The 12,952-nt window shown below is 49.6% G+C and overlaps 2 protein-coding genes across 2 annotated transcripts; both read right to left on the reverse strand.

Moving 5' to 3' along the window:
- Positions 1-3,788: 3,788 nt before the first annotated feature.
- P170DRAFT_450368 (uncharacterized protein) lies at positions 3,789-6,690 on the reverse strand (the record flags this gene model as incomplete). The annotated part of the gene is made up of 3 exons (XM_024851120.1): positions 3,789-4,552; positions 4,612-5,444; positions 6,674-6,690. 3 exons carry the CDS (start codon positions 6,688-6,690, stop codon positions 3,789-3,791), a joined length of 1,614 nt encoding a protein of 537 aa, XP_024699489.1.
- Positions 6,691-8,187: 1,497 nt separating this feature from the next.
- On the reverse strand, positions 8,188-8,898 carry P170DRAFT_416633 (SUMO protease ULP1; the record flags this gene model as incomplete). The annotated part of the gene is made up of 1 exon (XM_024847133.1): positions 8,188-8,898. Exon 1 carries the CDS (start codon positions 8,791-8,793, stop codon positions 8,188-8,190), a length of 606 nt encoding a protein of 201 aa, XP_024699490.1. The 5' UTR covers positions 8,794-8,898.
- Between the last annotated feature and the right edge of the window lie 4,054 nt (positions 8,899-12,952).

The raw sequence follows: 12,952 nt of genomic DNA on the forward strand, positions 1-12,952 counted from the left end.
TGCCATTCAGGTACTTTTGATAGAGAGGATTGTCGTGCAGTTTTATACCTCGGTCCTTTGAGGCTGCATTTGACAAACCAGGGCAAATATATGGCTAACCCCTGACCACATAGGAGGTATGATTGTTTGGCTATCGGAATGAAAAAGACCTCGCTGGCCACGTTTTCCCAGGGATGACCAGGCTCTGAGTAGACCACATGATCGGTATTTATCAGGTCTTCACCAGCGTAGTCAATACTGGAGGATACAATAACGTGTAGAGGATCATCAGGCATCTTTAACTGTCTGCTCTCTGTCCTGTCCTGGGAAGACCATTTGTGATTGATTTCGTTCACATCCAGTCCTGCATCGCGCAGGGCTCCAACCAGATCAGCGGATGTAAGAATTGTACGTGTACACACGAGGACACGGATTCTAGGTTGTCTTTCAGAGAGGTTTGTAAGAAACTGGACGGTTTGCTGTTCCTGCTGTGACTCTGCACACGATGGATCACGAGCTAAATAGCGCTATTCGAGCCAACCATTCGAATAGTAACTAAGCACGAGTGCCTAATAAGTTTAATACACTGTTGTTCTTTCTTTTGTGGGAGTAGTACTCTCATAAAGAGACCGTTACTTAAAAAGTCCCAGGCATGACTGGGATGCACACAGCGGCCGTAAGGTAGTCTATAGCTATCATCGGTTAGACCCTTAGGTCCGATATCTGCATGTGAAAGAATGGTCGTAAGTCGAACTGGCTGCTTTGTTTTCTCTGTTCCTGGGAGAGCAGAATGTGTGTTCATGTACTGATTTTATGTCCATTCTGGTAGGAGTTCAGTATACTCCGTATGTGTCGAACTGGTAAATACCTAGGTTGATATTGGTGAACCAAATCCGTCGCTTGAGAGGACATCCATGATCGACTTGTAAGCAAAATATAAGAATGAGGCTGGGGTGTGTCAGCCTTGTGAAGCTGCCCAGATCTCGAAACTCAAATATCGGAGCATGCCGAGTCGCATTTTTCCATCGTGCTCGAAACCGGATCAATGGTATACAAACTTCCGTAAATGATGTTTCCCAGTCGTCGTCCTGGCTCGAAAGCGGCCATTCTGTGTTTCGAGAAATCTATTGATTCTGGTGGCCTTTTCATGAACTGATCTTGGAAGCTCGGTGTACGTGGGATCTGCCCTCTCAGTTTTGTTACCGAGTGTCTTTGTTTCAGTGCCCATATGTTTATGCCTCAAGCTCGAAGTTCCTGGGTATAGTGTGTCATTATTTCCTTCCTCCTGACTTGCTTGCCTCTAGCTTCGTCTGCGTCCAGATGTGACTCGATTATACGGGATCTTTCGATTTGGTCGCTTAGTCACAGTTTATTGTTGTGGACTTGAAACTCCAGCTAGTCGAAGTTTCTGGTTGGTGGTAGTTGGTTTTTTTGAAATCATACTAGTCTAGCTTTATTGACGGTATGTCATAGTACTGAGACTCATTAGTATAGATATCATCGCACATGTGTGGTAGCACCTACGGTGACCCCAATGGTCCTTGGTTAAGGGTTCGCTGCAAGTGCAGCCGCCTGCTGTGCCTTCTGTGAGCTTTTTGCTGAGAAAGGCTGAGTCGCAACACCATCGTTTGTTCTTCTTGCATCCTCTTCTTTTGAGACTTATACCAGAACTAACGTTGGAATGCATCCAACCTCTTTCACCCAGGGGTTCTTTCGCGCGTCTCATATCATCTTGAGGAAGTTGACAAAGCTATCCAAAGTCCACGGGTGTTCGTCGGATCTATCATCATAATCGGCCTTTTGGGGTCTGATCTGGCAATATGTCTGTAGAAAAGGTAGCCCACAGGGTCGCCTTTGGGTATAGTCTGTTCTTGAATACCACGAGCCCATGGATCTGCACACTTTTTTCAGGCCACGAGGGCATTTTGTCCTGTGCAACTGACCAAGGACATTTCGTCGCTTGGTATACCTAGCATCTCTGAGATGTCCTGATACCTAAGCAAACTTTTGTGCACGGGGCGAAAATCTTCAACCTCAATATAGCCCTTGGCTTGACTTAGGGTCAATGACTCAAGAAATAGATGTGTAGTTTTCGGTGTTTTGGCTCGTAATCTCTCTGGTGTCTTCTTCCAGTCTGTTGTGACGCTTCGACTCGACGGGGTTTCTGCAACTCACTCGTCTCGATCTGCTGGTCTTGATTTCTAACTCGACGGCGTTCATTCGCTCATTCATGCAGTAGAACCCATATGATGTTGGCTGAAGTATACCTCTTTGTCGTCTTGTGCCCCGTCTAAGCTGAGCTTGCTATAACGAGACATGCCCTTGGATTCAGTGGACGATAGCTTCGTCGTTTTCCAGCACAGTAGCCCATAGAATCAAAATGTTCGATGGTTTTGGCGACAGTAGAAAATAACAAAATCCAGATTGCGTACAAGGGGAATTCTCAAAGTCCGTCTTGAAGAATTCAAATCCAGGATGAGGTCTTATCCATATGCTTCGGAAGAATTAAATAAGGGACAGGAAAGATTATAGTATATGGAGAAGGTCAATATATTGAAGATGTGGAATCTATAAAATCCCGTGGATAATGAGTAGTGGGGAGAGAGATAGGAAGAGGAGAAAAGCCCAGCAGGGCAGAAGAAGTTTAAAATCAGCAGCTTTGAGGGAATAAAGCAACAAAGAAATACAATGAATACTATCTTTGCTCAAGGTGAATCTACGCTTCTTGCTAAGTGACTATGTTCTCTTAGAGGTAATTTTATAGTTAATCAGGAGTGTCTGCACTTGACGCGGATTACCAGGATACCAGCTTCTGAGATCATAATTTGCATGTGAATTAATAAGATTACACAATAATATGTGGTAGGCTACTAACTATAACTATCTACAGTGAATATGTCAGAGCCATCTTCCATGTCTATGGTTGTGTGCCTCCCTTGGATACCTTCGGGGATGGGGCTCGCTCACGGGTAGAAATCCAAACTGGGATCCCATCATGGGCTGAGCGTTGCGGGAAGGTCTACCAGGGGCATTTCTAGCCCTTCCATTAGTCCCTAGAACGTAATAGAAGGAACTTACCAAATATTTCCGCATGATATTAACGGCATCAACATGGGCGTTCAAGGGTTATTTTCTATCAGCGTAGAGCTAGGAAAATGGACTCTTTACAAGGAATGGCGTCGCAGGCGGACCTCGGTGGACAGTCCGAATGCTGCAGCTTCATTCCGATGGCGAAGGGCATCTCGATTCGATCGACATCGAGACTGTAGGATCACGTTAATATCACTGCTCGATTGCTCTTAAAATGCCAAACTCAGAACAATTAAATCCAGGCATCTAGAACGCTTGCAATACTCGCCAAAAAAGCAAGAAGAAAAAGAAAAAAAAAAACAAAACAACAATAAAAATAAGCAAAAACTAGCAAAAAGGGTATCATATAACACATATCCGAAGACGCCTATCATGCCAAACCTAAGTCCCAAGATGCCGCTAATTTGTCATAATCTTATGATCTGGGAGGCATTCCACAGGCTCCTCGCTATTCAGCGAGTATTCATCATTAGATGGTAGACAGTCCATCTATTAGAGCACATGCCGGTGTTCCACCGAAGGCAACTTATATCAGATGATGAGTTGCTGCAGAGGCAATCCGGCGATGTACTCAAGAGCAAATACTCACGCTCCAAGGAGTTATGAAACTCCCGCTCGGGCTCCGAGAGATGGAGCAGTGCTTTCAGTGCAGCGGTAGGATACAAGATCCATCAACCGTACATTGTATTCTTGGTTAAACCAACTGGTGGCTAGCCCTCTCATGGGCTAGTGGAATTGGATGCAGTATCGGGAAGTTCATGCTCTTCCGTTCTTTCAGTCTTCCCAGAGGAAGGAGAAACAATCTCTGTGGGAATGGTATTCGGCAAGGTACGCTCGTCATCGTCTTGCGCCCCATCCAAGCCGAGCTTGCTATTGCGAGGCCCGCCCTTGGATTCAGTAGGCGACAGATTCGTTCGTTCGTTCCGACCAGGCTTGAGTTTGATACGACCTCGTTCCAAAGCCCGAAGCAATGTACCCACTTCCTCCGAAACAATGCCTCGAAGTTTGCTCATAGCCTCGTCAGAGGTCTCAGAATGAGCGTTCCATCCGAGTCTGTCCGATTCTTCGGACACGATGGATTTCGATTCCAGCGAGGGTCCAGTAACCAGCTTGTGGAGAGTCGTGGGCGATATATCATTGGGACGACGCGCCACCTTCACTTGCTTGTGCTTGGAGCCGGAGTTGGCCGAGGCCACCTCTTCCTGCTGGCGCTTGGGAGGACGGGCGGGTAAATGAGCATTCGGACCTTCGCCGACCTCGTTGCGGATCTTGTAATACACTAGTCCTAGTGTTGCGGCCAAAGCCTGGTGAGCAGCCTCCGGGTACAAGCGGACGGCTTCCGCACGGGTCAAGTTGGAAGGATAGTCACTCGAGTCGCTGGACTCGCTGTCACTTCCGAAGGTCGATTCGGTTTGATGCATTCGACCCCAGTACTGGTATCCCCCAAGCTCGTAAAAATCGGCCAGTTGGATCAAGCGGTTGACTAGAAAGAATCATGGTTAGAAAAACCCCCAAGTATTTGCCTTATCTGTCCCCACTCACCCCGACTTCGCTTCTTCAAACACCAGAACCGCCACACGGTCCTGGGAAAATATTCGGGCCACTGCAACGATCCGTCGGCCTCAACGACCGGTACCGGCGTGATAGGAGCATGTGTTGTGTGGGCCAGAGAGTTGAATCGGACGCGTTCCGAATGCTTCATCCGGGACTCGATCAAAGAAAACCGGTCGAAAACCGAGTTCAGGTGGCGAGAAGTTTCGTGCTGCAGAGTAATCAGATCGGTTCGGAGTTGGCTGATAGTCGCGTGCAATTTGCTGATCTCCACGCTGCATCCACAGACGTCGGTCTGCAGCTGCTTCAGATCGGACTGGATCTGATCGATATTCTTCGAAAGACGGTCGACATCGCTGCGTAGGAAGACGGTCTCGTTGCCGGACTGGCCGATGCTCGATTTCAGTTGGAAAACGCCCGACTTGAGCTGGTCGACATCGGTCCGTAACGCAACCACGTTCAGGTCGATGCGGCTCGAGATGGAGCGATGGGCTTCAAATTCCCGGCGAATGTGTTCGTCCTCGCGGTTGCGTCGGTCGATGTAGCCATCTTTGGTCAGGATTGTCGAACGTAATTCGAGGACACGCGAGTCGAGCAGGGTTAGTCGGTCGTGGAGATGGGAGAGGGCGGGATCGGAGAGGCTGGGCGGGGTGGTCTCGTGTCTTAGCGAGAGTCTAGGGCTAGATATCGGCATCGACATGCTCGAAGTTCGAGAAACGCTGCGTTCAAGGGTGGCGGTCATGACGAGAGATTGTGATGGCGGTAGTAATAAATAGGGATAAGAATAGGGATGGAGTTGTTCGATAGGATTAGAGGATTTCCAGCTTCACTGACGTCACCTGGTTAACTCAACAGCGTATGAGGTCCATTTTGACAGCAGTTTGAACACGGATATGGATGGGCTTGGATGGTTGTGATGTGGTTAGTGATGGATTACTGCCGGTGGATGACGGTTAATGAGGCAGAAAGCCTCGCCCCCTCCTTTGACCGTCGTTTTCGTGGCCAACACGGGATCTCGGCTTGGCGCCTGACCACCTGGCAGCCCTAATTGCAATCCGCAGTCAGCGTCGATGATTCAGAATCCGTCATTCTGATCGCGATAAAAAAGCAGGCCTTTGGAATATTCCACTCCAGAACTGAGAATCCACGATGCCAAAATTACAATATCTCTATATAGCATTACCATCGAACTGGTGATGCCCGAAAGATGAAAACCGACGGTATTGAATACCAGTTGTGACGGTATTATTACGACGCAACCCAACAGGCTTGGCAGCCACACCACTCCGAAGCAGCCAATCGTGCCGTGCCTGAGGCGCGTCGCCACTATTCCCGAGAAAACTTTCGCGGTTGATTGGGGGACTGAAATATATCACCATCGCCGCCTTGTCCGATTCTCTCATCGGCATCGATACGGGGGCTGGGGTATTGGTAATACTGCTGTCCTCAGGTAAGTAAACAAACATCCAAGTCTCCCCGCAGGTAGCAGCCATCTACCTAAGGTACCTACGAGACTTCCTACGACAGTACTCAACACAAAAGTTCAACCTCATTCTGGCTCTGGATTCACTCCCGTGTTCATTCTGCTTCAATCTAACACTTCTATAGATGCTTTTCGCAGTATCCAGCATTATGTGACCCTCTCCGAAGTCCCCGACCCGATGCCAGTTGACGCGACCCCGAAGAGTACGCCGCAAACAAACTCGAGCCGATGAACCAATGTGCAATAACTATTTGATTGGAATTGGTTCGATACAGACTTATCGATTATAGACTAGCTCTCATATAGTCTCACTGACCTCACCTGGCCTATGATCGTGCGTGAAAACGATGCGATGTCCAAAAGTCATTCCGGGGGAAACCCATTTCCCATACAAAGTGGGCCACCACAAACCGGACAGATCTAGATGCAGAACGACTTTCTGGAGACAAGCGACCGAGTCTGGTTTGATTTCTTATCGAAAGAATCAAGGATAATTGCAAGTACATGCAAGATAACAATCATGTTTGCTTTGGTTTGGGTACACTCGACCCCGTCGACTCTACAGCGTACAGACTCCCGGCGGACATGGTCTCGGGCTCTTGGAAAACAATCTACCTACTCCATAACTTGCTTTGCTTTGCACTGCTCCGGCTGAGTTTCTTTCGACTCAAGCAATATCTTGTTAGAATGTTATCTACATTAGCATACTTCCTTCCTCTCTATCCTCTATTGTCATTGTTATGCCCGCTCCCTAACATGCTATCTTCTCCGCTAACCACTCCTTTGCTCTAGAACTCCATACGCACTGAACCCTCCACGCCGATATCCAACTATCGTCCTCGCTCGCGTCCCGATTTGCATCGACCAGACATAAAAACCTATGACGAAATGACATACTTGCTCTCCGACTACATCTACAAATAATACTAGGATTCTACTGGTCAATTGAGAACTCGTTCGTCCTCAAGTCTAAGAACCACAGCCACTCATGTCTGTCTTCTTCTTCCAATCGCCTTACTCGCTACCTTTCCTCGTCCAGCACCTGACAACGGATCAACGGATCAATTTACACATCTGTCGTTGAGATTCTGCCTATCTATGGATTGCTCATTCTTCGTGGTACAAAGTCCACTGCTAAACTAACCCAGCCGATTGTGATTCAGAAACAAGGTTATGGTTCTACGTACGTCTTTCTCGGCTAGAAGATAGAAACGAAGAAGAGACGACGTTCGTCTTCATTCCATGGCGTAGGTTTCTGGCGGTCGATTTCTCGGAGAGATGGGACTCGTTGAATGTTGCCAGGGCTCACGGTGATGATTTCAGTGAGTCTGAGTAGATTCTTCGCAGTTTAGCTAGTGCTTGATATCTATAGTGCGGAGAATTGACTCCACAGTGAAATACTATCCAGCCTTCCATCATGGCTTGTGGTTTCCATAGATAGGCCATACCAGATTAATAGAATTTTGATTGATGATTGATGATTTATTGGCTATCCAACCTTCCTGTCATTTCGAGTTCACCATCCGTGCGCTCTGGCTACGTCCATCAAATCCTAATATCATTCTCTTCAATACCTCAAGTACAACGCTATAGGAAAACAAGATGGCTTGATAAGACGGTACCCGGTACCGGTCCGCAATTATGGTCATTCAATCAATGATCTAAAATACATTTTTATTCAAACACGTCTGGAATGCATCAACATCCACATGCAAACCGATCCTGTCCAACTCAAACAAAAACGGAATTCCGTTCACAGACACCTCGCCAATGGTCTCTAATCTCAACGCTTTCAATGCAGTCAGGAGCTTCAATGCTTCAGCTGACGGGGTATCACTCAAGACAAATGCAACTCAGACAAGAACGCCAGCCGTTCCCTGTACTCTAACAGAAAAAAGAAAAGAAAACTCCAGTGGATGCACCCGCGCACGTAGCGCAAAACCAAAACATAAACAAAAAACAAAAACAACGTGGAAATATTAAAAAAAAAAAAAAGAAAAAAAAAAAACATTCAAGAATCCTCCCCCCTTTTTCCCCCGACCCCTGCCCCCATGGTGGAGAGGGCGCTCTAACCCCCTAGGGGATTAGAGCAGCACCTCTCCACCATGGGCGGGGTCAAACTCCCCCTCTAGACGACCGGCCATGAGCTCGGCCACTATCCTACGGCGCAGCAGACTAATGTCCGCTGCGCCGTAGGATAGTGGCTCGAGCCCAATGGCCACTGCTTTCGCAGTGGAAAGCAGGAACGCACCGCAGTCGCTCCCGTTGTCTTGTTGGGGGGACCGGGACGGCAACGCCGTCCACTGGTCCCCCCGAAACTTTGGGCCCAACTCCCCCCGGAGCCATGACTTGATGGTCTCGACGTGGCTCCGGGAGGGTGAGCCCATAGAGTCAAAATGCTCGATGGTCCTGGCCATCGGCTTCACAACGATGAGTGTCCAGTGGGCGTGGTGGTGGACTGGCACGAAAACGGTGTCCACGTCCAGGAGGCTCTCCCCCCCAATTTTGGCCCGAGAGGCCCAACGACGCACGCTCTCATAGCCTTTCTCGCGCAGGTTGGTAAAGAAGAATGTGTTGAAGGCGTGAAAGCGGGGTTTGTCATGTCGGCCAGCATTGTTGTGGGTCCTGCGGAGGTATTCGACGATAAGGGCGAGGTAGGAGTTGATGACCTCATCGTTCAGCCAGGCCATGCGCGTGTAACAAGTCGCCAGATCTTTTTGGTGCAGGCTATCACCGTTCAAGGTCGTTGCCACCTTCCGACTGGGGGGCAAGCGCCTCAGTTCCGACACCTTGTTCTCCCATTGCTCACTGAGTGCACGTACAGCCGGGCCATCGGGACGAATACGAGCCGGGCTTCTCTTCTTTCTCTCCTCTTCTTCGATTTCGCGCCATTCGGACGCATAGATGGACTCTGTTCTGCCGGTGGGTAGAGGCTGTGGATCAGGATAGAATAATCTCACGGCAGAAACGGGTCTTCCAAAGGGGGTTTCAGATCGGAGCCATGGATCCTCGTCGGTCTCGGTAGCTGAAACGGTATCCTGGGGGGCTTCGTTCTCGATAGTGACATCTGGGACATTCTCAACGGTAATTTCTGAGACTTGCTCGACAGTAACCTGGGGGGCTTTCTCGGCGTCTTCAGTCGCGGGGGGGATGTTCTCCTTCTGGCCTTCATCTGACTTGGTCTTCGGGGTGTCAGGACGAAGGTGGGGAGCAACCTCTGTCTCCAGCGGCTCTGCGAAGTGCACTTTGCGACTCTTCTTTCCCTCGGCGGCCTCTTTCTCGTTCAATGAGCGCTGATCTTCTGCCGGGCCCGTTGCTTTCTGCCGGACGGCAGCTGCAGCACGCTCCTTCTCCTGAACCTGGGCTTCGATTCCTTTCTGACGTTTTTCGCCGAGGCTGTTTCTCCATGCAATGTATTGCCGCTCCTTTGCGGCCAACTCCGGGTACCTTTTTGGGGGGCTATGGGCGAAAAACACTCGACGATGTACATTGGGGCTCATAGGCTGAACCCATGCCTGACTTGGCTGAGCACTGGCTTCAGCAGGCTGCTTGTGAGGGGTGGCCTTTTTAGATCGCTTGTGAACTCCGTGTTTGGTGGACCGTTTACCCTTTGCCTTCCGAGAGTCGCTGTGCTTATCCTTCTGCCTGTGTGTAAATTTGGGGTTCTTGGCCCCCTTGGCCGACAAGCTTCCCGACGACTTGAGGGATTTGTTTGGAGATGAAGAATCACTAGACGGGAAGAGCGGGTACTTGATTTGGAGTTCAGGGAAAGGCAGCTCGACCGGGCCCGCCATTCCTCTTTCGCTGCGCCATTTATGGCAACGGATTTTGTGGCGCTGCTCATCTGAGAGGGAACGAAGATTTACACGGGTCGGTGACTGCTGATGGATGGGGGAGGATTCACGAGATCCACGGCGACGTTCAGGAGTTCCCTGGCGACGCCGTCTAAAGATGCTGAAAGTCAGGTCGACAACGGGCGCAAAAGAGCCAGCGGAAGTGAAAGCGTCCTTGACGAAGTTGAGCAAATTACCAACTGCCTTGGTGGTTCCCTGGTAAGCCGCGTGCCAGTAGTCATGCCAGATGTTTGGGTGTTGCTCGCGCAAAAGCGCGTCATTCTGGTCAAGGTCCATGTTTTGGATTCCTTGATCACGTTCATCGACTTCCATAGACTGAATGATGTTCTCTCCATTCTGAACAACCGCCATGTTGCGAATTTTGGAGGGCTCATCGTAATCAGTCATGACGATGTCATCGGAAATAGTAGTAAAAGCACCTCCCACCACAGCGTCATATCTAGACTGCGTGTGGTTGTGAACAGGAGTTGACTCAGGCCACGCGCCGGGCATATGGCAAGTGGCGGTAATGGGGGAATTTTTATTGCTGTTTTGAGCAAAGACGCGCGCGTCAGTCACGCGGTCGGAGGATGTACGATTATCATGAGCAGAAGAGTGGGGGGATCCGGTGTGAGCTGCGAGATGGGTGGGCTCCGCGCGCGACGAGGGCACATTTGGAACAGTGGTAGGAGAGGCAACGGGGCCTTCATTGGTTGCGGCGCGCTTTTGCTTATCGTTCGCCTTGATAGCCGAGATCGGGAAGTCGTTATTGCTCACGCGACGATACTTAGTATTGACATGACCAGCCACCTCAGGAACCTGATAGTTGCAAGGGTGGGCTGGGCCATCGTTGTAGCACCTTTTCTTGGATGCTTCCGGGTCTGAAACTCTGAACGGAAACTCGAAGCTGGCCGGCTTTTCCTTGACTTCAAAGCGGAAGGCAGTCTTGTCTTCAGAGCTCTGTCCAGTAGTCTGGTTCTGAGAGATGTTTCCAGCAGTCTGGTTTTGAGGGATGCGATCGGCAATTTTGTCCTCGGAGATTGGCTCATATGAATCGCGCGTCGCCATCGCTTTTTCGCGGGGACGGAAGAGACGCTTCATTCTCTCGAGGGGATCCTTGACAGGAGTCCTCTCTTGTAAATGCATGGGTCGCAAGACGGACGTTTTGGGATCAAGAGCGGTAAGATACGGGTTGTCGTTATCCACCGGAGACCTAGGCGAGAAACGCTTGACCACACGAATGAAGGGAGAGCGGGTGACATTGTGGTAAAGGGTCTTCGCATTGAATTTGGAGGAGGTGGGCGTCGCGTCGTTCTGGTCGGGTCGAGAGGTATGAGAGGAGGGGTTGGGAAGGTGGCCCGGGACAGTGCCCTTGGGCTGAGTGCCAATGGGAGATGGTCTTCTCATTGGGAAGGGACTGATGTCCATGGGATCGTAGGAAGGATCCATGACTCTGAGTTCAGATTCCTCGGTGGGGAGCATGCTCACGTCGTGCATGGTCACGTCCTCGTCATCGACAGGGTAGTACTGATCCGACATCTCAATGTCAGTCATGTTTGCGTTTGTGGCTCAATTCGAACCAAAACTTGCAGGTGTGAAGATTTTGAATAGATGAAATCAAAGAAGAGCTTGGAAGCACAAAAAGTACAGGGTGTGGAGAGATTGGATGGAAAATACGGGTTGGAGACGGTGCAGGAAGATGGTGGTGGGAGAGGAAGAAGAAGTGGGAGAGGAGGGAGAAGAGGAAAACAAAACAAGAGGACTTACCTTCACAGTCCATGAGTGAATCTGTTGTGGTGGGAAATGGCGACTGTCGCCGTGGTGAATGGGGGTTCTTCTGGGAAAGCACTAGCAGACAACGTGAAGTTGCGGCCAATTGAGCGCGGAGGTGAAGTTTCCCAGCTGTCGCGGGCTGGGAGACGTGAAGGTGCTGCTTTGGGCTTAGCTGCGACCGCTGGCAGCCGCGCTTATCTACTTCGGGAGGTCACGTGCTGTCTGCCTGAGGCCGGTCCCGTGGTTGACGCTCTGCAGCTGGCGGCTTCGGCCGTTCTCCATTGAGGAGTCTCTTATACTCCCGCCGACTCTCCTCTCCTGGCATCTTCCTGGAGTCTTCCTGCAATCGTCCTGATGTCTTCGAAACATGCACAATCGCTCAATCGCTACATAGTCTTTGGTCTTCGGTCTTCCATTGGTCCCAGCAGTCACTACGATTGTTTCAGGGGCTTCCACAGTTTATTTCTTGGTCGAAACTAGATCGAGTAAGGCACTCGCCATAACAAGCCGTAGAGTGAATGTCCTGCTGCCAATACTCGAACCTTCCCAGATCTTCAAGGCCTTCTGTATGACAAAATATTTCTTCCTTCCGGTTGTCCAGGACCATTCAATTCCTTCGAGGCTCAGCATTAGGCAAACACACCACTCCCTCTTCCATCTAGGTAGTTTATACACCTCTTCATATCGTAGCGTGGCATTGATGTGGTTTTAATAATTACCGGCGCTGCAAGTCTACTGTATTGCACGTGGAAGGCGGGACTAACGGGGAAAGCGACGCAGGCGAAGGAATTATAATACCACGGAGTAGGGGTGCATCTGCAAAGTGCGCATTGTATGCTTTTCTGATCCTCGGTACGTTCTCCAAACCCAATGGCAAGCCGTCCGATCCGCGAATTGCTGTCCCTCTACGTCATTCTTCTTCTTTCTTTTTTTTTTTTTTTTTTTTCGTTTCGTTGCATCGGATCAGCGTCGGTAGATACAATATATTCGATTTTCCAGGGAATTAATTCAATATAACTCCGAAAACAACTCCCTCCTATCTTCTACCCAAAATCAAGTAAATTCTCCATAAGAAAATGCCCCAGGCAATCAACAAGCTAGTCAATCGAGTTCCACGGAAGACATCCCGAAGCATATCGATACGGCTCCACCCAGATCAAATGACAACAACGATTAAGGTTGCGTTAGCCCATACTTTATACAATTCTAAATTTCTCCTCTGCAGATATTGATTGCCATTGCT

The sequence above is a fragment of the Aspergillus steynii genome (assembly GCF_002849105.1).
Source record: "Aspergillus steynii IBT 23096 chromosome Unknown P170scaffold_9, whole genome shotgun sequence".
Lineage (NCBI taxonomy): Eukaryota > Fungi > Ascomycota > Eurotiomycetes > Eurotiales > Aspergillaceae > Aspergillus > Aspergillus steynii.